A 25,253-nucleotide genomic window follows, 5' to 3' on the forward strand; every position below is an offset into this window, starting at 1 on the left:
ATAATATGAGCACTTTAAGTCATAAAACTAGGTCAATTGATTTCATTGTCACATTTCAGTTGTTTGTTTCAAACCCTCTTTACATTTTTGGGGTTTTTATTTCATTTTTATTATTGAATAGATTTTTTTAAGCAATTGAAGCACATTTGGAAATATATGTATTTTCTCTTCCCATCTGCACCTGGTATTGACTCCATTTTAGAGGTACTACATCTTCAGAAAGACTGGAACTCCACCGAGTTGGTCTCGACTACAAGTTATGAAGCAAAACAGGAGCTTGTGCAGTGCTCAGACGATGGAGGAAAAAGAAAATGTAAATAAAAGCAAAGGATTTGAGAGTCAAATTAACTTTGTCATAAAACTAGGTCAATTGATTTCATTGTCACATTTCAGTTGTTTGTTTCATTCCCTCTTTACAGTGTTGGTTCATGGTTTGCTTGTCTTGGTTTTTATTTCATTTTTTTATGATTTCATAGATCATTATCCCTATTGATTTAAAAAAAACAAAACATTTATTATAAAAAATACACTTCTTTTCTCTTCCCATTTGCACTCGGTCTTGACTCCATTTTAGAGGTACTACATCTTCAGAAAGACTGGAACTCCACTGAGTTGGTCTCGACTACAAGTTATGAAGCAAAACAGGAGCTTGTGCAGTAACAAATCGCTGCCTCCCCTCCCAGTATTGACACTGTGTTTTTCTCTGTAAATGTTGCAGGTGCTGTTTGCCACCCCATGTGAGTCTGCGGAGCCTTCCCTGCTTCAGTAGATTACAGTATGTGGACTGATCCGATACTCCAATAACCACTGGACACAGACCACTGAGGGGGGGGGGGGAAGAGAAGACAGAACGTTGTGGTGGTGTGGCCATGGATAGAAGGAAGGTTTGCCTATTGATGGTGCTGTGGGTAATGGTCCACCTCAGCTCTCCAGGGCATGGCCTCAGGGCCCTGCGAAGGACTACAGGGGGGCGGAGGGGGTCCGCAGGGCTGACGGGACAAGACGCCAATGGAGTGCCGCTCAGGCGCTCCAAACGAGGTTGGATGTGGAACCAGTTCTTTTTGTTGGAGGAGTACACCGGGACAGACATGCAGTATGTCGGAAAGGTAGTTAAATAGCACGCTTTCTCTATTTTTTCACACTCACAGCACCAAGCTGCTACACCAGTTGTAGACTAGGGATGTCACGGGAACCGGTACTTCGGTACCAACTCTATGCCAAAATTCTGAAAACGTGACTGTATTCATTCTTATACAGTACCGTAGGTACCGGGGGATGCAATCCTTCTGAACCTGACGGGGGCAGTATACACGCCTAACGTTACAAATGTTCTAAATTGCCATTAAAATGCTGAGCAGCCCGGAAAAACAGCGAATAGCCCCTCATCTCCGTGCATGGCTTGACCGCATTCAGCTTCTGGCTTTACCATACATCTAAGGCGGCGGCTTTCGCGACTTCAGCTGGAGCTTCCAAACCGCAAGTGTCTCTCTGCCGTTAGGGTTATGGTTAGTCTAGACTCGCTTTGCCAGACCTTCATTCACAGCGCTGCAGAGGAGGGTCTGGGTAGTCCACACAGCATTCCGGGATGGGAGAAAAACATGCTCTTTAAACCAAACACAATCGCCATGGCTGGCACTAAGCGCCCGACAGAGCCACGGTGCCGCTGCAAAATAGCCTCGGGAAGGAACTTGTTTTGGTGGAACATTTTAGTTGTGCAACAGAAACTCTGATTGGACAGATAGTCTAGCTAGCTGTCTGGATTTATCCTGCAGAGATCTGAGGAGCAGTTAACCATAGTCCTCATGAATCCACCAGAGTTTAAAATTCCAACACAAAGAAAGCAGAAGGTAACGGACATCCAGGCGAAAAGATAGATAGATAGATAGATAGATAGATAGATTTTTTATTGATCCCAAAAAAATGGGAACTAACATTGTTGCAGCAGCAAAATTTCAGACAGAAAACAGTGTAATCCGGCGGAATATGTGGCAGCATTGGAGCAATCCCGGAAGAGGAACGTCGTGGATATAGACTAGGGTTAGTCTGACCCAGCCTCGTTATTATGGAACCCACGCAACTTCTAGGCAAGACCCACCCTTCAATAGCATTCACACGCTACTATAGGTGTCCATGGTTACGCGAGGTAACGGAACCCAATTTGTTTAGGTCCTATCCCCTGACCATTCAGCTATCCTAACCTTAACTGTTCGAGGTCAATGACTAACAGCAACCAATCGGGCTGCTTCTCAGGGTGGGACTTGCCTAGAAGTTGCGTGGGATCCATAATAACACGTCACAGGCTAACGTTAGCTCTGATAGCTGACGATAGCTAACTTTAGCGCTTGTTTTAGCAGACCTCCATAACGTCCATTAACTTTAACCAGACCAGTTGAACCACTATGTGAAAAACAACAATGGCAGAGAGAAACAGACGTAACTAAACATGCTTGCTATCTGGGAATTCCAGGTGAACTTGTGAAAGACGTTACCGTACGCTAACGTAATGCCAGGCTTCAAAGCGGCAGGCTGTGGAGTCCAGAAGACTGACGTTTCCTCCTGATTACATTTAAATCACGCTCTCCTTGCCCCATCCACTCCACACCAAAACAGAAGGTTGAAACGGAAAAAAAAACACTGACACTGAAAGAAGAGTGACATGACACACACAAAAATATTTTATTTAGGCAAAGTTCTTGCATAGTGGCTTCTTTTGTAGAAAATACTTTGAAAAAGTATTGTTTTGGTATTGAAACCAAACCTTGCATATCATGATGAGACTAGTATTAACAAAACACTTACAGTAATCATCACAGAGCACTTAAAAACACAGACATATAAAGCAATATCTTCTTGCTGAGTTACAGTGGTCGGTTGCCTGTCGGGTTTATCAGATGCTGCACGTTGGAAGTTATGCCGTAAAATCGCATGTAAACTAAACACTTTAGAACAGTGACTCCCCTGTGTTCATTTGGATCTCATTCAACTAACATTGCATTTGCAGAAATGTTTCTGTTCATATTTTCTGACCCATCTAAAGTCCAGATGTCCCAGCTCCCTCAGAATATACTCTTTTAATCTGTTTTTCCATTTCTGACGGCAGTTTGTTCAGAATGAATAAAAGAAGTACTCAGTGGTTGATGTGAGCAGCTGTAACCACCCACCACAGTTGAAAAGAGTAATAAAAAAGGGTGGCACATACAGAAACTCAAACTTCATCATTCCTTAAACAACCCAGGGATACTTGCTACGCTGTTACATTGATAGTGAGCATTTGACAAAGATATTTGCAAAAAAAATGAAGCAACAACGTCCATCTCACAAATTGTAACTTTGAACACGGTGCATCAAAATCTACAGCTTTCTGTCGCCTTTTCAGTCTCTCTCTCTCTCTCTCTCTCTCTCTCTCTCTGTCTTTTCCTCAATGTGTATTGTGTGTTTATTCTTCTGGGATTTGTTTTCCACAACTTGAACTTTTTTACATGCTATTTTTGGTCATTTAAAAAATGTCTCATTATGTATTGTCCTGTCCATACATATATTTATGAAGACAGAGTTCTGTCTGTTGTTTTTTTTTAATTCCTGCCCATCCATCAATCCAAATGAATGCAAATTTCAGCAGATATTGTTTTTTTTTGCATATTACACACAAATATTCTGAATTTGTGATAGAACAATTTTAAAAAGGTTAGTTTCTATAATAGCACTAAAGGGGGGAAAAAAACTAAATACCAACTGTGCCTTCTGTTAGTAGCATAATGGAGTTCTAGATAACGTAATTATCCTCTACAAACTCAAAGGAAAAGATCTGCTCTTAATGAGAAGCTGCAACATAAATAACATCATGTACATGAGTGCATCATTCTGTCTCCAAGAATACAAGAATCACCCCATCATCGGAGAGTAGACATGACATGATACTCTGATCGGCTAATGCTCATATATCGGACTTACATCCATCCATCCTCAGGCTTTGTTTGCTGTTGGCTGTCCAATATATTTTGTGCCTACTGTCAGCTCTGTGGCTGCTTGCACGACGTCCATTCCACTCACATCAAGCCGTCCTTACGCGGCAGTCTTGCCCTACAGTAAAATATGACTTCTTCTGAAGGTATTATTTGTTCAACAAAATGAAAACACGGTGTCGACCCAGATAACATTGGGGGATGTACGAGAAGACGGGCCAAATAATGCTTGCTTTACATGCAGCGGAGCGGAAGTCAAGATATCCGTCTCCTCTTCCAACCTACTGTAATTGAGGAGATTGTGAAGCGTTGTGGCAAGGTCAGTACGACTGAGGAGGAAGAAAGGCTGTTCTGTGCGAGGAGTTGAATGGGACTAGTGCTTTGCATTCCCATCGTGTGTCCACGGAGGATAGAGTCATCCAACCAAATGAGATTCAGCAACATGCATCCTCCCAGAGTGGGGGTTGACTTTCAGCCCCGGTCTAAAAGGATTACAACATTCCGTACGGTTTGAGCCGAGCAAATACTAGGAATGACAAAAAGAAAGCTGAAAAACAACAGAAACAGAGCGAATGAAGATGAAAAGTAAGTACTGAGCATGATCAAACCGCTTTGTCTTCAGAGAGTGGTGACTGATGTACCACTCGTCCTTTTAAGCTTGTAAAAAGACTAATGGCAACAAAAAAATTGATTGATTGAATTGATTATCTGAGTGTGGTATACATTTAGAGAGCCAGAGGCTGTGGCCTAAGAACCCGTCTCCTGAAGACGCCATTAAGGCATCAACATTCGAGCACCACACTTAATCATGACGCTGAGCGCTTGTTGCTCCCCCCCAAGTACATGCAGCTGGGCACTTCTTCTCATTGTCAGCTCACTAGCCAGTTGTCACATAGGATTGCGGTACATAGCTCTTATCTGATTGCAATTACTGTTTGGTAATTGCTTGATAAAGTACAAGTGATGAACAAGGCCCTAAAAGGAATGAATGGCTTTTGAGTTGAACACGTGGCTCAACATAGAGAACAACCATCTGCATCCATATCCTCAGGTGTAGGCCGTGTTCTCACAATGTACTGGGTCTGAAGAAAAACAACACTACCAGAAACACAAAAGGAAAGGCTTTTGTCATTGCAAGTGACATCATGGCAACCAGAGAACACAGCGTGGAACAAAACCACTTTTGTTAGTGGTGAAAAAAATGAATCGGAAATAACACAATGGCAGGTTATTATAAACAAGGGAGCAGCTCTTGACACAGTAAAAGATAGAATGATGAAACTACACTTGAATTACAACATCCCGTCTCCAGTTATTTGGTAAACTCAATCTCCCCCGGTTGCTTTTTTTCCCCTTTTTTTTCTTTTTACGACGGCTTTATCGAGTTGTAAAGTGCTAACAAATGAAAGTTTAATCTTTCCTGAACAAGCGTAACAAAAGCAGTTGGAACAGGAAGGAATTAAGGGAAGCAATCGAGATGAAGGGGAACAGGAGACTCTGGCGGTGTCTTGTTGTGGAGCTGGTTGGCTGCTAATCTTGCTAATCTTGCTGTATTGGCCAATGATTTTTTTTTTTTTTCTCCTGCAGGAGGGGAATCGTACACTGCCTCTCATTAGCAGGCGAGCTGCATACAGGCCTCGCAGGGCCGCGGCTGTCACTGGGGGAAGAGAATGTTTGTTTATTTCATTATTTCTTACTTTACCAAAGGGCACATATCCACTGAAAATGGTTAATGGCCTGTGGTTTAGGAGTGTTTGTGCTGTACTATCATATCTCATAAAGTATTTACAGCCCCTGATAGGCCCCAGTGGTTCTTGGTCTGCTGGATAGACGCCTCAACACAGTCCCTAGCAAGTAAGCAATGTTCTCTGTATGTGCACAAACACACCAGCGTGCATGGAAATACACACTAGCCTCCAGTAATGGGCTGAAAATCAGAGGAAAGACAAAAAGGCAGATGAACACAGACATAATATTCTTCCCAGTCCTGAATGACTCAGCGGTTGAAGCGACCTAGGGGAAGGACTCAAGCGTCTTATGGCAGCTGAGTGGAAAGGTTCAGGGATGTGTGTGTTTGTTTGTAGGGGGGGTGGGGTGATTTTTGGTCTACCAGCTGCTCACCTTGGCAAAGAGGCAAGGAGTTTGCAATATGGCACAGGCCTGGCTCTACCCGCTCCATGGCAACCCCTGCGGTCTCCAGCGGCGAACCTGGAGCACACATTGGCAGTGTTTGTTGATTAGGCGATAAGTTTCTGCTTGTGTGCTGGGAGGGGGTGACTTCAATTATGCTCTTCTCCCAGGGTGCAAAGGGTGTGATGAGGTCATGTGGCGGCGAGGCCCGGCAAACATCTGTCTGACAACGTTGCAGGGGCGAAGCCATGTTGGAGTGAGATACGCTAACATTACCACAGCACCTTGCATTTGTTTCCATGCTATCACCTGCCCACTGCTGTTTCAAACACCCGTTGGTTTTGTCAGGGGGAGATTAATGGATTTTTCTATGATCAAATATTCAGCCTTTGTCTCTGCCATCAAGTAGTAAATTATATTTAAATGAGGGGCGAATGGATATGATATATTTTGTTCATTTGTTATTTTTTCGATATTTCATTTTAAAGGAACATACCGACTTATTGGGACTTTAGCTCATTCACTGTATCCCCCAGAGTTAGACAAGTCCATACATAACCTTCTCATCTCTGTGCGTGTTGTAACTCTGTTGTAACCGGTTCCACCGGTAGCTTAGCCTAGCAGGTTAGGTAACAGGTTCCAACTAGCCTACTGCTCCCAATAAGTGACAAAATAACGCCAACATGTTCTTATTTACATGTTGTGATTTGTATAGTCACAGCGTGTACAAATAACAACGTCACATGAGACACAGCCGTCTTCTAACCGTATATAAACTGGGAACTATATTCTTAGAAAGGCAAAGCAGTGCTACTTCTGCTACTTGGGCGGAGTGATATGCTTGCAGCACCTGAGAAGCCCCGAGCAGAGAGTAGAAATGCTTCGCCTTTCTGAGAATATAGTTCCCAGTTTATATACGGTTAGAAGATGGCTGTGTCTCATATGACCTTGTTATTTGTACTCCCTGTGACTATATAAATCACAAAATGTAAATAAGAACATGTTGCCGTTATTTTGTCACTTATTGGGAGCAGTAGGCTAGTTGGAACCGGTTACCTCCAGGATCTGTGCTAGGCTAAGCTACCGGTGGGGCCGTCGGACAGAGTTACAACATACACGGAGATGAGAAGGGTATGTATGGACTTATCTAACTCTGGGGGATACGGTGAATAAGCTAAAGTCCCAATAAGTCGCCGTGTTCCTTTAAATTGAGAAAGAAATTGAGAAAGAAAAAAAAAATACTGTGAGAAAATAATATTTCAGCCTCTTTCCTAGCGTATTTAACTTTTCTCAAGAACAATTTACCTTGATTTTAGAAAAAAACTAGGAACAGGTTGAAAAAAATGATTTAAGAACACGTGACTCAAAGACAAAAAATGTGTAATAAAAAATACAAGACACTGAGTCTAAAATAAATACTAGAATCAGCCTTAAAAAGACACCATGTATAGTTTGTGTGTAATTGTACAGTGTGTACAACTACTAAGGTTGTTAAAATTCTCCAAATTCCCAGAATCAACACTGAGGACATGACCTTGGCTCTGGCCCTGCAGCACAGTGAATACAAACTGTTGAGAATGGCCTGTAATTAAAAGATAACATGCTAGAAATTATGCATGGGACACATAGCAAAAGATGTCAGAGAGAAATATATGTTAACGGACATTTCACCTTTAAGTCTCTGCAGCTTTGACCACAAATCTCAAGTTTACACATCAACGGACATTTGATAGGCTATTTTTGTGCACAGTCTGAGGCTACCATCTGGCTACATAGAAGGCAGCCAGTTCTCGACAGGCCAGGACACAAGGCCTTAAAGGCTAACTGGCTAATTGCCCTAAGCAACCCATTTCCAGTGCCATCTTTTTGGCCTAACTCGAGTGAAACACAAATGGCGGCCAGATTGAGTCTGCACTAACATTTGCAGCACTTGAAGCTGATTAATTTCACAAACAAAGACGGCTCGCTTCGAAGTTCTCACGCACAGATGTCTGATGAGTACCACTTCACTTGTCAGCCCACTTTAAAACTGGAAGATGAAGCACGTAGGAATAGAAATAAATATCTTCTACTGTTAAAAAACGCCAACCATTGGAAATATTATGGTATCACTCTGCAGAGAAGGCTAATTGAGTGGAAGGTTTTGAAATATATAGCATGTCATTGATGATATAATTATAAATGCGCAATAGTTTGCTTCCCAACTGATTCACTGCCAAGACATGTTTTCCTGCAGTTTTGCCTTAGAGCCTTATTTCAAATCAACTTGTTAAGGATTCTCTGAATTCAACTTTATTTTTTCTTGATTTGCATGCAGCAACATTTCCTTGATCTTTTGCCACTCAAGATACAGGCACTGGTTATTAGAAAAGCAATAAAACAAGTCTTTTGCAAACAGTTTGAAATAGTTTGGCACTGCAATGGCAGCTTGTTTTATTTGGTTTAAAGGAGGTATAGAAATAGTTAAACATTTTGGGGAAAAACGCTTATTTCTTCTTGCTGAGAGTTAGATGAGAAAATTAAAGCAACACTATGTAACTTTTCCCGCTTCGGCCCCCCCTGCAGGTTGTCTCATCATTCATTGGAACTACAGCTGCAGCTAAAAGTTAAATGGTGTTCCTTTAATACCCCACTCATGTCTGTACGGTAAATATGAAGCTACCACAAGCTGCCTGTTAGCTTACGTTAGCAAAAAAAGTTGAAAAAAGTTGGGAAAACAGCTAGCTTAGCTCTCTCCAAAGGTCCCAAAAACAGACTACCAGCACTTCTAATGCTCACTAATTAAGACATATCTTATTTGTTTCATCCGTATGAAAACTGAAGTGTAAAACCAACAACTTTATGCTAAGCTAAGCTAACCAGCTGCTGGTTTTAGCCTCATATTTACTGCACTCTAAGAAATAAATCCGTAAAATAATAGAAAAAGTTTTGGCAGCTCGTTACTCGGACTTTGTCCTTTAATTAAAAAAAAACACAGCAATTATGTGTGTAGCTGTAGTTCAAATACAGAACATTTTCTGTTAGGCTGATTATAGAAAATTCTGTCATACAAAGCTGCTCAGTTAGTAACCCTCTGAAAACAAAAGAAAATTAAAAAATGTCGAAAACAAACGTCAAAAAGGTTGAAGAAAAGCTCAAAATGCAGTTGTCGGAGCACAAAATATGCAATTTGAAATGTAAAAAACACAAATAGAACTGTATGTGAATCACAAACTATGGACAATTTCTATTAAAATAAACAGACATACAACTGTTAATTTACAGATATTTCTTAGAGTGTGGATAGACATGATACCTCTTGGCAAGAAAGCTCATAAGCTTATTTTCCAAAATGTCAAACTAGTCTGTCAAGAAAATAAGGATTTTAGGCCACTATTATAGACAGAATGACTTGATAAGATGGGAGATTTTTTTTTTGCAGTGTCCTCTTCCTTTACAAAAAGACCAGCAGTCCCAGTTAATGGATATAGCGTCATGCTCTCTGTTTTTTTTATATAATTTGGTACCACAGGAGGGCAAAAGAGAAAAGGCTAGCTATTGATGTGCCAGAGCTTCTTGGTGACCATACTGAATGCACATGTGGCTTTCTTTTCTCCCCCCTGTGACAGTTTAATTGTATTTTCGATATAAATTGATCAAAGGGCCATTGTGAATGTACGTTGGGCTGCCACATTGATTTCCGGGGGAGTTTTTTTTTTTTCCCTCTTAATTTGAGTAGAAGGGCAGCAGTAAATTCTCCTCGCCAGCAAGGTGGGCAACTGGGAGGGACGGGTCACTGCAGCAAGTGCAGGAGTTCGATACTCTGAGCTGCCTTGTAATATCCTTCAGGGGAGAGAGGAGAAACTCTTCAGAACCACAAGATCTCTCTGTTTTCATAGAAATGATAGTCAACACAGCATATGTCACACTGTCTATCTCACATCTCAGCCGAAAGGAGAGGACTCAACAGTTATTAACTGAATTGTCGTGCCGGCAGAGATAGGCAGCTTGATAGACAATCATAGAAAAGGACATTGCAGCTATAACAGCGGGAGAAAGATAATAATGTTGAAGTGGATTGTTTTCAGCCAACCGAGTCTCTGTTTGGAAGCACGTACTGTAAAGCAGAATAGAAAACAAATACAATTCTGCAGGATATTCTCCTGGCTTGGTTAGACAGAAAGAATAAGAAAGAAAAAAAAAACAAGAATTGTGACCAGACTTCAAGTGGGTTAATGAAACAGTGCTCCACTCTAGATCCTAATACGAAGATGCTGAAATTCTGCAACACACTCGTCTGGCTTGGTTAGACAGACAGACAGAGAAGGAAATGAAAACAGTCATTTTTTACCAGCATTCAAGCAGGCGAACAAAATAGTGTTAAAGATGCTAATCCACAAAGCTGTTCATCTCACATGTGCCAGCTTTGCCCTGATAAAACAGCATGAATTAGTAAAGCTTCCGAGCACCTGGGATGAAAAGCTTTTTAATATATGATGAGAAGGGAGACTTTGCAATGTGCTCCCACGTGACCCTGCTGCAACGCACAATATCCCCGCTCAGTCTGTCCACCCGGCAGAGCCAAGAACGCCAGTAGACACAAAGACAACTCGTGCTCAAAGGAAAATATGCATTCGAACTGTCGAAATTCAAACGTGCCGGCTCACTTGAGTTAACGAGGTGTCAACAACACACCTCAGAATCACGTACTAGTGCCCACTTATCGGGGTAAACATTCAGGTGGCGTTTGCCTCGGTTTTGTACTTTGCAAACGTGCCCTCTTTTTGCCCTTAACCTCCCCCTGCAATTATTGACATGTCAAAAAACACGTCTGCTTGGTTATTAAAGGGGGGAAAGGGAAGTAGGCAGGGAAGCAGTGGGAGGGGAAACGACTGGACAAGCTTTTGATGAGTTCTCAGAGATAAATATGTTGGGGGGATTTGGTGGTGGAATTAAAATGTCAGCGCATGCTAAGCTGCTGTTCATGCAGAAAAAAATTAAACGGGAGATAGAGAAGGAGAGAGCAAATAATAATGAGAAGCACCACAGACGAGTGGACTCTGGTGGTCCTCTGGCATGTTGGTCATGTTGCTGATCCATCAATGATTGGCAGGTGGCAGACGTGCTCGCACTCACGCTGGTACTTTGCAGACTTCGACCCACTGGCATTCTGTTTTACAGCACCGTGAAAAATGCCACCATGGCCCTGAGGTACAAAAGCACGATGACAACCTGCATGTAACAATACCAGTAAATGCAACATTTTAAACGCTCCGGCTCTGTGTTTTCTTCTTGGCAGGATGTGAATTTCACCGAGACAAGGTGAAGCCACGAATGTGTATCGTGATGACTCGATGACAGTTTACTAAAGACGATATGAATCTGCTAACTAACACCAAACACACTTATCAAAGCTGTCAGTGTGTTTCTTTGCCAAGGCCCAGATTGGTCAGATCACTGATATGTGCACAGTGTATCAGAAAATACTTAAGTGGAAAGCTGGGATTCTACTTTGAAATTTGATTTTGTTGACATTCTCGGTACAAAGTGCGCATTGCTGGGAGGTTGTTGTTTTTTTTTTGCTCTGCACTTCTTAGAGATCACCTGTCAATCAAACAGTGCAGTCAGCACTGTGATGTTTCTCCATTTTCTTGGACTTTATGTAGATGAAGTTCCTATTCACTCTGGCTATTTCTGTTCATGCCAACTAGGAGATATTGCCTAAAAAGGGCTAGCTGACACTTTGTGTTCATTAGAGTACATTAAGCAAATGTGAAAGCTTTCATGAACCAAAGTGTGAGTCACTGTTGTGCTATAACAATTAGCAATAGAGAGCTGCAAAGTGTGAATTTATTAAAACGAAAATGCCACAAATTGTTGCTTGAAATAAATAGTTGTTTTGGGTGCTGCAGGAACCCACATTATTATATCTATTTTTTTCTCCACAGCTTCACTCAGATGGAGATCGAGGAGATGGAAGCGTGAGGTACGTCCTCACAGGGGAGGGAGCGGGGTCCCTCTTTAAGATAGACGAGAAGTCGGGGGACATCCACGCCACCAAGAGGCTGGACAGGGAGGAGAAGGCCTACTACATCCTCCACGCAAAAGCCATCAACCGTTTCACCAACGAGGCGCTGGAGGGTCAGTCCGAGTTCATCATCAAGATCCACGACATCAACGACAACGAGCCTCGATTCACCAAGGACCCCTACATGGCCAGAGTCCCTGAAATGTCTGACATTGGTAAGTTGTTGCCGTAATTTTTCCTCATAATTCCGTGAACTGTTCATAGTGTATGTATGTACCTACACTGTAGGGCTGTGTGATCATCGTTCATTGACTTGTATTGGAATGGTATCATGATATACGACTTGTCGAATAATTCTGGGCAAACTGTTAGTGTGAAGTTTTAGTTTCCCATGTTTTATAGGTTTTGTTTGAAGTAATGCCTCATAATGGAACAATGTTTTATTGCATTGCATATCAATTTGATTGAGTGTGAAGATTCATCTTTGACTTTGGAAGTAGTTTGACAAAATAATCTCTTCTCAAGATCGACCTACTGTTTCACTTGACATCTCACTAGACCAGGAACCAGACGAATCTGAGAGCTCCTGTTTTATTTGCTCTGGCAGATCCGTCTGGTCCCAGTCAGACAGATTTCCAGCCGACCAGATCCTGGCCTGGCCAATCACAACCGTTTATCTCACATGGGGTGGTTTTAACACAATGACGACAACTTGCGGAGCTTTCACGCTTTATGCAAAATACACAATGCCGTCATTTTGGGCTCATGTGAGCTTAAACCTAGCTTAGTAAAGACGAGCGCTGTTTTCGAAAACAACCAAGATGGCTGCAACTAATGTGGAACTTTCTGTCGAAGTACTATTTTCCAATTCTGATGGTAAAAACACTTGTTCGCCAACATGTTGATGCCACACCATCACAGCTCATCTCTGCACGGTGTAGTCTGTTGACATTTGTCCGTTGCGCAGCTCTACGTCACATGTTTTGTTGCTGCGTTTTGGTCTACGGCCATTGATTACGCCTCTCATAAATCGAAAATGAACTGAGAGGTTCCAGACTAATGGCAGCTACACACCGGGCCAATAATCGGCCGTTGGACAGTCTGGCGAGGTCAGTGACTCGAGTCTGTTCGGTGTGTTCCGTGCCGTCGTCCGTTGGAGGAGCTGTCGGCCTTCATTTTGGCCGACCTGACATGCTCAGTCGGAGACAGGGCAGTCGGGACTCACCCGGAAATGGCAAGCGGGATGAGCGTGACTAAGCCTCTCAAAATCTGACGAAAATCTTTTAAACTGACCTTTGTCGATCTGAAATGAAGACAGATTCAGCAACTGCATGGCCTATTTCTCGCTTAAAATGTTTTCAGAAACACGTTTCGGTGAACTATTTTAGTACAATATGAGATCGTATTCTGAATGAGTCGCCATTAATGGCCGATTGAAAAATCAAAAATCCAGAAGTAGCAGCCAGACCCACATGACGTGTTCGTCCAATCAGCTGCCGGTTTTCATTTTTGGGCGACAATATAGGTTAGCGCCGCCTGCTGTTATGGAGACGTATTACGTCTCGTTGCTTTGGTGTGTTCCGAGGCACTTTTTTGACCAATTGGGGAGACTGATCAGTCCAACTGCCTTTTCTGCCGAGGGTCGGCCGGCTGGTTGGTCTGTAATGGCCTTAAATCGCATTTGTAATCTGGTCTGGCGATGTCAGGCATCTTCTGCTGACATCTTCGTCAGCAGAAACCCTATCCATTTGCTGATGAAGACTATGAGATGTGGTTGAAAGCTCTGGAATAAGTTAGTAAGTGGAACTTGAGTTAGGATGTTGTGGTTGAATCAATTGAATTTTTAGGATTTTTTTAATGTTTTCAACTATTTCGCATAGCCCTAATGTTTAGGGCTGCTATTACCTTTTTTGTCAACTTTTAATACAGTGTAACAGATTAGCACACCAGTTTAGATTCCAGAATTCTAGTCACTCACTAGGCCCATGTTACTATAGAGCCCCCACCCCTGAGATATGTCTGCCATGTAGGGAAATTAATGACTTAATAGATAAAGAAAATAAACAAACAAAAGACAGATCGGTCCATAAGTAATAACAATAATAACAATGTATATAAAATGAATAAGTAATACTAGGTTGGTGTGTGTACAGCAGGCAAAGAGAGTTGCATTTAGAGTGTAAAACAATATTTATTAATCATAAAACACACAATATTTAAGTGTTTACACAAATGAAGGTTTGTGTGTGAGGAGCTGGATTAAAAGGCTTATGATTCAAATAGGATAGAGACGTTATAAAATGCCAGTCTTACTGGATCAATGGGACTTTATCAATCATAATAATGATGCAGACTCAACAAAGAGCGCCCGGCTAATTAAATGAGACTAGGAGCTGTTTTATGACCGGAGAATAAACAAGGTAAAGCGTTTCTGTGACGGCTCCAGCACTGGTGCAGATAATCTTTTAAATACAGTATTGTATCTTATTAAAAACAGCATTTAATTTAATTACCAGCATTTTCAGCTGTGTTATCACAGTGAATAATTGCAGATTCCACTTCTGCAGCGACAGTTTCTTAGATAGCACCATTTGCTGGTTTCATGTCATCATTTCTTCTTCTCATTCGGCAACAAATTAAACTTTAATTCACCGTGCACTTTGGCTCTAGCTTGGTCTAAAAGTACACAGTGGCCTCATGTATATAGATGAACAATATAAAAAGGCTTCTAATCAATACTTGCATAAAAACATGGTTTGAACTCTCTGTTCTGTTCTGCTGCGGCGGAGCTTCGGGGACTGAGGGACATCGGTCTTGCAGCCCAGACATGTGACAGAGTTGTCACTTGGTTCAGCAACCCCAAGAGAGAGGCCAGCACTTATCTAAGGGCAGCACGGGTGCCCATGGCAACAACCGAGGTGTGATGTCACCGCTTGGCAGAGCATGTGTTCACGAGTGACTGCGTCGAGACACTGCCCCTTTAAATGTGACATCCACTTTGAGTTTTATTATAGTCTCACGGCTCTGGCATTCTTCTCTCGGACTCTCGGGCTGGGACGACATTGACGCGCCCCTCCTTTGACAACTGAACGATTACATTCGAGCTAATTCACTCCCCCTGCACCAAAACTGCGATTAATCCTGACTTGTTTGTCAGAAAATTCTTTTCTCAAAAGATTAAAGTCGGCGATGAGATGGCTGATGTGGATCAGTGATATTTTCTAAAAAGCCGCCATGTCAGAGAAGCCTCTTGAGTCTAATTCCCTAGTTAAAGGTATTAGTGATCAAGGTTCAGTGAACTTGCTGAGGAATCCTCCCGAACTTTCACTTACACCAAATCAGACAGTCGTGGTCTTTCTCTATCTCTGCTTTTTGGTCCATACGATTTATTTTTTCCCACAATATCCTTCATCCATACGGATGACATTGATTTCAAAGGAGGGAAACACTCCTCTCACCCCTTACAGATCATAGCTGACATCAAATTAGAGAAGTTTCATGGGGTCGTTATCCCATTGTATTGCACAATTCTATATTTATACCACTTTGCCATTAAATATTTCTACTCAATTAATTTTCTTCTGCATGTAATGAGGCAACACTTTTGGCCCCGCAAGGCGCCATTTGGGAGGTAGCACTTGGCTAACCGTTTCCCTTTGTTCTACTGAAATAGGGCTTCAGCCTCTCTGGAAGAGAAAATGGATCACAGTCGTCTGCCTGCTATCAGATATTTGGCTTCTTAGAGACACTCCAGATCTGTGGATGCACTAATAGGCTTCTTGGGGTTTGCAAAGAGACGGTATTGGTGCCGCTTGTATGCTTAGAGAGATATACTTAGAAAAATACATTAGGACTTATCGATTACCCGTGGAAATCAATCACGTATAAGGGTATTAGTGGCCAAGGAATAAAGATTGGTTTGGGTAATGCAAAGGGACAGAAATTATCAGTCACATTCTGCATGAGCGTGATTGGAAGAGGATCCGACACCTCATCAGAAGGTGCATCAGCTTGACCAATTATCCAGCAGGCAATTTTCAGCAGTATTGAAGAGTTGATCTAAATCATTGTCATGAATCTTCTTTCCCCAGGCACCTCTGTCATTCAGGTGACAGCCATAGACGCAGATGACCCCACATACGGGAACAGCGCCAGGGTGGTGTACAGCATCCTGGAGGGGCAGCCGTACTTCTCTGTGGACCCAGAAACCGGTCAGTGTCAGGTTAAAAAGTCAAACCCCACCCCAAAAAACTCTTAATGTACTCAATATAGAGCTATTGGCGGTGTACTTTGTATACATGCCTCCATTTTGTTGCTATTAAAGACTTTAAAGGTCCCGTGACATGGTGCTCTTTGGATGCTTTTATATAGGCCTTAGTGGTCCCCTAATACTGTATCTGAAGTCTCTTTTATATAGACCTTAGTGGTCCTCTAATACTGTATCTGAAGTCTCTTTTATATAGACCTTAGTGGTCCTCTAATACTGTATCTGAAGTCTCTTTCCCGAAATTCAGCCTTGGTGCAGAATTACAGCCACTAGAGCCAGTCCCACAATGAGCTTTCCTTAGTATGTGCCATTTCTGTGTCTGTAGCTATTGAGTAGGAGAGAGGGGGGGCAAGGTGGAGGGTGGGGGTGTGGCCTTGACCAACTGCCACTTTGCTCGTTTGAAAGCCATGATGTTTCTCTCTCATGGGTGGGCCAAAGTCTCTGGGCGGGCAAAGCAGAGAAATGGGGGGGGTAACCTTCTTCTTCTAAAGATTCCAGATCGGCCCATCTGAAGATTCATTTTCTCAAAGGCAGAGCAGGATACCCAGGGCTCGGTTTACACCTATCACCATTTCTATCCACTGGGGGACCATAGGCAGGCTGGGGGAACGCATATTAATGTTAAAAAACCTCATAAAGTGAAATTTTCATGCCATGGGACCTTTAAAGTGGCTACATGTAACTCAGTTTGTGTTGATTCTAGCGGCCGCTGTGGACAAAAGCAATAGTGTTTTTACCACACCTGCTGTCATAAAGGTCTTTCTTTACGGTGCTGTATTACTGAGTTAGCGTCATAGGCGTAATTTACAGTGGGGATTGGGGGGTTACAACCCCACCAATAATCAAAACTGGCCAGTGCATTACAGTGCAAATAAATTAAACCTGGGCGCTTAACGGAAGGGGGACATAATTTAATGTTGGTTACTGCTTTACAACCACATTGCACAATGTAAAGTTATTTTATGAATGAAATAGACATATTACATACCTGAGGGCCAATTTGGGGACGGTTTTGAATCCATCTGTTGAAAGCCCGACCGAGATTGACTCGGGTTTTCGTCCGTCGTCACTTTCCCTTTTAGCTTTTAGTTGTTCGTCGTTTAATTTCCTTCTTTTCTGTGATGGCCCTGCCCCAGTATCAGCCATAACTACAACAGATAACTTCTAAAATAAAACTAAAATACAATTAGGCCTATATAAAGACATCTCCTGCTACCCTTTACTTGGCTGGATACGCTAACACAGGTTACGCCGAAATCTGTGACCCATCAGAATGTGTTAGTATAGAGCCAGTCTACCTGCCGTAAATCATTTTGTGACTTTGTGGGAAAAATCGGACCCATTCAGAGGCATTAATAAAAACTATATATTAAAATAGCGTTCTTTTCACTGTTAAATTCATTTGCTGTTACAGGTTATTTATGAACATTTAAAAATTACACAGTTTTATATTTTTGTAGCGTTGAGATCTTTCCATCTCAGCAGCAGTGAAAGTTGATCACAGAGATGTGTCTAAACATCAAAAGTGGACATCATGTCTTGGTGTCTTTCAGAATCAAGAGACAGGGGCTTCTTTGGAGATACACCAGAATGTAGCACCCATACAAGGAAAAATCCATCAAAAGGCAAATATTAGAACGTCTCCTCACCGTGTGTAACCTCAGTAAACCTACATGCACTGCAGCCACAAAGGATGTTTGCTTTCTGAATCACGCACACAATTCCTAAGTATTTATTTGGTGGGAAAAGCTTCCATCCTTCAACTCTAACAATGCTACTGCCACTGCACTCTCCACCTACATACAAGTTTACACCCTTCCGTCTGGAGGTGGCCATTCTGGGAAAACATAACAAATCGCTGAGGCAGAAATAAAGGAGGCAAGCTGAGCTTTTACCGAGAAAGGAAATTAAAACAATGTATCACAAAAGAACTCCTTGAATGCTGTGAGTTATACTTACACCGAACCAAAATGTCTGCGACCTCTCGCAAACTGACGGGCGAGGGGGATTTGTTGTAGAGAGTGGCAAATCACCAACCCCCAAAAATCTAGTTTTAATCATTAATGTGCGCTTTGGAACACATCCCACTCGTGTCTTTTTTGCTTAAACAAAAGGGAAACGACAAAAAAAAAAAGCCATTTGCAGATTAGCGGAGGGATTAACAGTAATATGGTTTATCCCACATGTGGTATGTAAGCTGACATCCCCTCTTACACAAAGACATGCCTGGACATCACATTATACGCAGGATTTGTTTCTCCTCTTCTCCTCCTCTGTGTGTGTGTATTGTAGTCATTAAGCAACAACAAAGGTAGACAGAGATATAGAGTGGGCATGATGCCGCTATAAAGCGGCTATACGTGTGCTTCCTTTCTTGAACGATTGCTGTTCTCTTAACAGTGTGTTGCCCGTGAGATACATTGCACATCGTTAGAAGGGGAAAGAAGGAAGAAGTTGCATTGTGCCTGCATTTCCTTTTCAACCACGATATGTATGGTGGGGGGGGGGGAGAAAAGAGCAAGTTGGAAGGCCTTTAGAACAGTGTAGGCCAGTGTGATCTGAGCCTGAGTGATGCGCCACGTCAGCCTCTCCTTCTTTGTTATTTTTTGACATGCAATGAATCATCTATCCAGACTGGAAGTTTGTCAAAGCGGTTTATTACAGTCGGGTGAAATTTATTTTTTTCATCTTTATTCTCCCTCTCCACGTCTGTCTGCCTGCCTCTCTCCCCCCGACCTGTTTTTTTTTGCTTCAAATTCAAACGTGTAATAGCAGACAGGATTTTAGAGCGGCTCTGATGGGAGATGGAGCACACCTTTTGAATACGCTGCCAATTACCGCTTCACTCAGCCTCCGTCCTGACTCCAAACTAGAGATCTAACGTGTCAGAGCGGAGAAGTAAGCAACTGCACAGCACTTGAAAGGCTGAACATTAACAGTCTTAATTCCAAAAAGAAGAGGTAAATGATGCCGCTTTTTGGATGTAAATCTAACGTGTAGAAAATTCGAGGAATACGCTGTGGCCACTTTGGTCCACTCACCAGTTAAATTATGAGAGCACAGACACCAAAATGTGCTCCTCTGTGACCGCTGAGCTCCATGCCGCTGCACTTACTCAGCGAGAGAACTGACCTTTCAGTAATAAAATGTTCCTCGTAGTTCAATTATCTGGCATGGAGACGCATGAACCTGAAAAATGAAATACCATTCATTCGATAGAGCTGATGCAGACAGGCTTATTTTAAGGGCTCGTTCAGGGGAGTACAGTGATGTGAAGATACACGCAGTCCACTTCTTTTTATGTCATATGGCGAGTTGAAGATTGTACACAAACCTGCCACACTTGCATAGTATAAAAGATGACTTGCATACTATTTATTGGCTCTGTTTGAACTGTACATCACATAACTGAATTCACTCGTAGCGTACACACTGTATTTGCAGCTAACGACTATTTTCAGTATCAATTCATGATTATGATTATTGTTTTGATGAATTAGGTCATCATTTAGTCTAAAAAAAGATCCCAAAGTCAAAGGCGACATCTTCAAATGCCTTGTTTTGTCATGATTATGATTATTGTTTTGATGAATTAGGTCATCATTTAGTCTAAAAAAAGATCCCTAAGTCAAAGGCGACATCTTCAAATGTCTTGTTTTGTCAGACCAACAGTCCCAAACCCAAAGATATTAAGTTGACAATTTATAAAAACCAAGAGAAGCAGAAAACATTTGCAATCAAGAAGCTATGATTGGGGTTTTAGGGGCATTTTTGCTTGAAAAATGGCTTCAATTATACATTAATTATTAAAATAGTTGGCCATTATTTGATTGGTTTGTTGTTCATACTGTACATATAACACTTACTGTACATTACTTACAGCTGCATGCATTTGCACTGTATACACTGGTATTTGGTTTATTGTTCATATTACATATTCATTCATCTTTATTTAAGGTGTGCGCATTGCTGCTGTTTGCACCCCGTGGTTAGATTATGAACTATATGTTGTTGCAATGGTACTAACTCAGGTACTAATGTCATCTAATGTCATTTCGAGCTGCTATACCCCAAACTGTGTGTGTTACAGAAAACTAGCTGTATGTAAAATAACAGATAAACTGTTATTATTTTTTTTATTTTTTTACAATTAAGACATAAAGAATACCCATCCATTTTTAAAGAAGTAAGTTTAAACTAGCCCCGCTTTGCCAGACCTTCTTCCACAGCGCTGCGGAGGAGGGTCTGGCTAGTCCACACAGCATTCCGGGATGGGCTCTGGTTTATTGGCATTTCTTTAAACTAATCACAATTGTCCTGGGCGATGCTAAAAATAAAAATAGCCTCGGGAAGGAACTTGTTTTGGTGGAACATGTGTACATTCAAAAGTAGTTTTAGTCGTGCAACAGAAAACTCAGATTGGACAGATAGTCTAGCTAGCTGTCTGGATTTACCCTGCAGAGATCTGAGGAGCAGTTAACCATAGTCCTCACAAATCCACCGAAGTTTAAAATTACAACACAAAGAAAGGGGAAAGTGACGGACATCCGGCGGAAATGAGGGACATCCGGTGGAATTACCGCCGGCACCGGAGCAATCCAGGAAGTGGAACGTCATGGATATAGACTAGGTTTAAACTGACCCAGGTCACATGTTCCGGCACACCCAAAGGTTATTTTTGCCGCTGCAAAATGGCGCTGTCGATCGCAGTTAAAGGGTCAACGCGGTCACAAGGTCCTCTTGTGCTGAGCATATCTCAGAAAATGCTTTCAGTTATAGAAAATAACGAGTTAAATGAGCCGCTGCTGATGATGAGTCTCTCTAAGCAAAAAAACATAAGTGGTTAAAAGTTTTGTGCTGCAATTTTCAGCTAGATCAGATGAAAATCTGATCTCCTAACACATAGCATTGATTCATTCTTTTAGGGTTGCAGCTAATGATTATTTTCATAATCAATTAGTCTGTCGATTATCTTCTTGGTTGGTCGATTGATCATTTTGTCTGTAAAATGTAAAAGAAAATGTAAAAAGAAATGCTCATTATATTTTCTTACAGCCCGAGGTTTTACCTGACCAACAGTTCACAACCGAAAGATATTCAGTTTACTGTGATGTTTGACTAAGAAAAGCAGCAAATTCTCACATTTTAAGAACTGAAACACGAGAATTTCTTGGCTTGAAAAATGACTGAAAAAAATCGGCTACTCAAATATTTGCTGATTAATCTTCTGTCCACCGCAGGTAGTTTCAAGTCAATTGATATTTTTTTTTTTATACATATAGAAACAAAGAAAATGAAAATGTTTAGTCTACAGATAGTAAAGCCCTCTGAGACACACTTGTGATTGATTGGGCTGTATAAATACACTTGACTTCACCAGACTATTAAATAACCAGATAGATGGATGTTCTTTTTAAATAAACTCTCACTATAAATATGTGCATTTCTCCTCAGGACTGATCAAGACAGCCCTGCCTGGCATGGACAGAGAAGTGAAAGAAAACTACCAGGTTGTGATCCAGGCTAAAGACATGGCCGGACAGATGGGCGGGCTCTCGGGCACCACGACGGTCAGCATCACCCTCTCTGACGTGAACGACAACCCGCCACGCTTCACCAAGAGTGAGTACAGCCTTCTGGAACCCCCCCCCACACACACACACACAGAGTGACCAATACATAGCCCATGAAAACCGCTTGTCAGTGTGAGCCGGTGCCAAGCAGGCAGCCCCCATCTGGTGTCAGTTTCAAAATGAATTTGGATTATTGCAGGGAGCTCTGGGTTTTGTGCGACTAAGGCGGGCCTCTTAAAGGCAGCGAATAATTAAATATAGAGCCATATGACAGAGCGAAGGGTCCTGCAAAGTGCATCAGATCAGCCCTGTAATCCCTATTAAATGAGGAGAGTACATTCTCTGAGTTTTATCCCCCTTGCTCGTCCTCTCTCTTTGTCCATCTCATGCTATTAAGTCTTTCTTTTGCTGCCTTTTACTCCATAAAACCAATGTTCTCAATTCAATGCTCCAACTGTCCTTGGTGCATTTCCCCCCTCTTTTTGTTACCCCTCTCAGTCATCAATCATCAGTCCTCCCTTCCTACTCACTTTCAGTCTCACACATTGTCTCCCTTTCTACTCTCCCCCACCCCCCTCCTCCCACCCGTATCACTTCCTCTCGTGCATCTGGCAAACGGCGACTGCGGGCGGATCATATCAACAGCAGCGGGCGACTGTGTGCACAGCCGCGAACGCAATACCAGCACACGACCGCAGAACTCCCGCCCTTCCCCCATTTATCACTCACAGGGATGGGGGGGGGCAGACACTGCCATCTCAGCCCCTGCACCAATGAATGAACAGTGAGAGGAAGGAGGGAGATGGATACAACAGGGATGGAGGAGGTGACACGAGGGGAAGATAGAGGAAGAAAGAAGAAGAGTGATTCAGACGACAGAAAGACAGCCTGTGATGGAGGGGAGAGAGAGACAGAGAGAGGGCAAGGTTGAAAGAGGAAGAGATATTGTAATGGGACACCCAGAGGAGGTAGAGTGTCAGGAAGCGATATCATTGTTGTCTGCCGGAGTGATGCCTCTTTTTTTCCACCTCATGCTAAATACCTGTTGGCCTAGGGAAACCTTCTCGTAGTGCGTCGCTTTCTTCTGTGTGTGTGTGTGTGTGTGTGTGTGTGTGTGTGTGTGTGTGTGTGTGTGTGTATGTGTGTGTGTGTGTGTGTGGAGGCAAGTGTCAGCGTCACAGAGACCTGCCGACTCAGGCATTGCCAAAACACTGTCAGCATGTTTTATTAGTGTGTCAGTGCTGTTTGTCTCCGCAGGCTGTGTGTATATCACGCCCGCTCCCTCCCGCCGTCCAGCTATTTATTTAAGCATACGAGATGCAGCTGGGGCCGCTGCGGCCGACAGGCAACCATCAATTTTTCCGCCTCAAACCAGGAAATCATCTTACAAACTAAAAAAAAAAAAAAAGAAGAGGAAGAAGCAATTAATTTATGTTGAGTAAATTGGCCCAGAATTTATGTTACATCCTAAACTTCTGAGTAGTGAGTCAATACCGCTTGTAGCAACTTACGCGAAAGGCCAAATGTCTGTTTTGGAAATGAAATATGTTTTACGGCATATGAAATGGCTGCTCCACAACTGATCTACAAACGTTGCAGCACTAAATCTCCCACACGGTTTCTCCTTTTCACACTCTCCCTCTCCGGCTGGCTCGTATATTGCTGCTCTCTGGTTGGCTCCGACTCACTTTCTCCCTGACTTGCTCTCTTGTATTCTTGCTCTCTGACTCACCGGCTTACACTCTTTTATTTTTTCACTAACAGGGTCATAAAAAGTATGCAGGTTATGGCGCTTGTCGGGTGTCGGGGGCGGTGGTGTTTGCTTTTTTTTTTTTGCAGGAGTATCCTCTCTGTCTTTGTAAATTAATCTTTGGGTGGATTTAATGGCTTTAATGCTTCTCGATTATGCTTTTAATTGTGATATAATCTTAAAAGAATTGCATCCTTGTGTGGACAACTGGAACTGGAATATGAAAAGAAATACCAGGGCCATGATTCCAGTTGTCATGGCCCTGCTCACACACTCAATCTTTGACTCCCGAGACTTCCCTCGTCGTAACTTTGTCTTGTTTTGTACATCTTTTCATGCCAATCACAAAGATACAATTCTTTCTCTCCAGCCGTCTACGAGTTCAGAGTGCCCGAGTCCACCGAGCTTGGGTCTGTGGTGGGTGTGATCCGGGCTATGGACGCCGACATCGGCGAGAACGCGGAGATGGACTACAGGATCATCGGGAGCGACGGCCCCGGCATGTTCGATATCTCCACCAATAGGAGCACACAAGACGGTGTCATCGTGCTGAGGAAGGTCAGAGACTCTCCGTTGGTGTTCTGTAAGGCGTTATTATGGAACCCACTGCAGTTCTAGACAAGACCCGCCCTTCAATTGCATACACACTCTACGATTGGCCATTTACCAGGCTTCCATGCTCGCCTGGTGACAACGGAACCCGATTTGTCCAGGTCCTAACCCCTGACCAATCAGCTATCCTAACCTTAACTCCTCCAGGCCAGTGCCTAACCTCAACCAATTAGGCTGCCTCGTAGGGCGGGTCTTGCCTAGAACTGCAGTATGATCCATAAAAACGCTTCTGTGAGGGGTGTTATCGGCAATGGTGTAGTTTTTCACCTTTTTCCGTCAGGCCATGAGCAACCGCAATCCGATTTCATGCTGCACACGGCGCGCAAAGTTTTCCACACAACAGCAGGACGCTGTCAAGTTTGTTACCTTGCTGAAGAGTCGGAGGTGTGCAGCCCACAGCTCTTCATCTAACAGCTCCCTGTGGCTGTTCCTTCTTTTTCTGTAATCCTGCAATGTTTAGAACTGATTCGCCCGAAAATGACATGTCTTGTTTTGTGGACATATTTTCGATGAGAGATCACAGTAGGCGCTAACTGCTGTGACAAATGCGTTTCTGGTGACTGGTTCCCATTAAAAGCCCCCCTGTGTTTTACCAGTTGAAAACCTTTATATGAAGCGGACTCCGGCACTATCAATGAAAACTACTATATACAGCAGAGAGGTAATTACAGAATGTGAATACGTTGAATGGATGAAAAAATAACCACCACACAAATACATTTTCTCTCATAATACCAGGTCACCATGAATGACACTAACAATGATTTTAAGTAGGGTAAGGGCGTATTAATTGCTTTATTGTTAGCCTGCAATTATTATGGACAGCATAACAATGTCATAATGTATTATTTGCTAGATTAGTTGAACTAAATGTAGGAAATAACATTTACAGTTTTACTTTTGTATTGGGTGTTTGTATTGTTGTTGTTTTAGAACCCCCCCTTTATCCCAC

The 25,253-nt window shown here is 42.5% G+C and overlaps 1 protein-coding gene across 1 annotated transcript in view; it reads left to right on the forward strand.

Moving 5' to 3' along the window:
* Positions 1 to 25,253, forward strand: part of LOC116040047 (cadherin-10) — a 79,265-nt gene that overhangs the window by 21,661 nt on the left and 32,351 nt on the right. The window contains exons 2-6 of the mRNA XM_031285279.2: positions 719 to 1,106; positions 12,020 to 12,314; positions 16,191 to 16,310; positions 21,821 to 21,988; positions 24,060 to 24,247. Coding sequence (XP_031141139.1) covers positions 870 to 1,106; positions 12,020 to 12,314; positions 16,191 to 16,310; positions 21,821 to 21,988; positions 24,060 to 24,247 — 1,008 coding nt within the window. The 5' untranslated portion in view covers positions 719 to 869. The remainder of the gene's footprint in view (positions 1 to 718; positions 1,107 to 12,019; positions 12,315 to 16,190; positions 16,311 to 21,820; positions 21,989 to 24,059; positions 24,248 to 25,253) is intronic.

The sequence above is a fragment of the Sander lucioperca genome, chromosome 23 (assembly GCF_008315115.2).
Source record: "Sander lucioperca isolate FBNREF2018 chromosome 23, SLUC_FBN_1.2, whole genome shotgun sequence".
Taxonomy (NCBI): Eukaryota; Metazoa; Chordata; class Actinopteri; order Perciformes; family Percidae; genus Sander; species Sander lucioperca.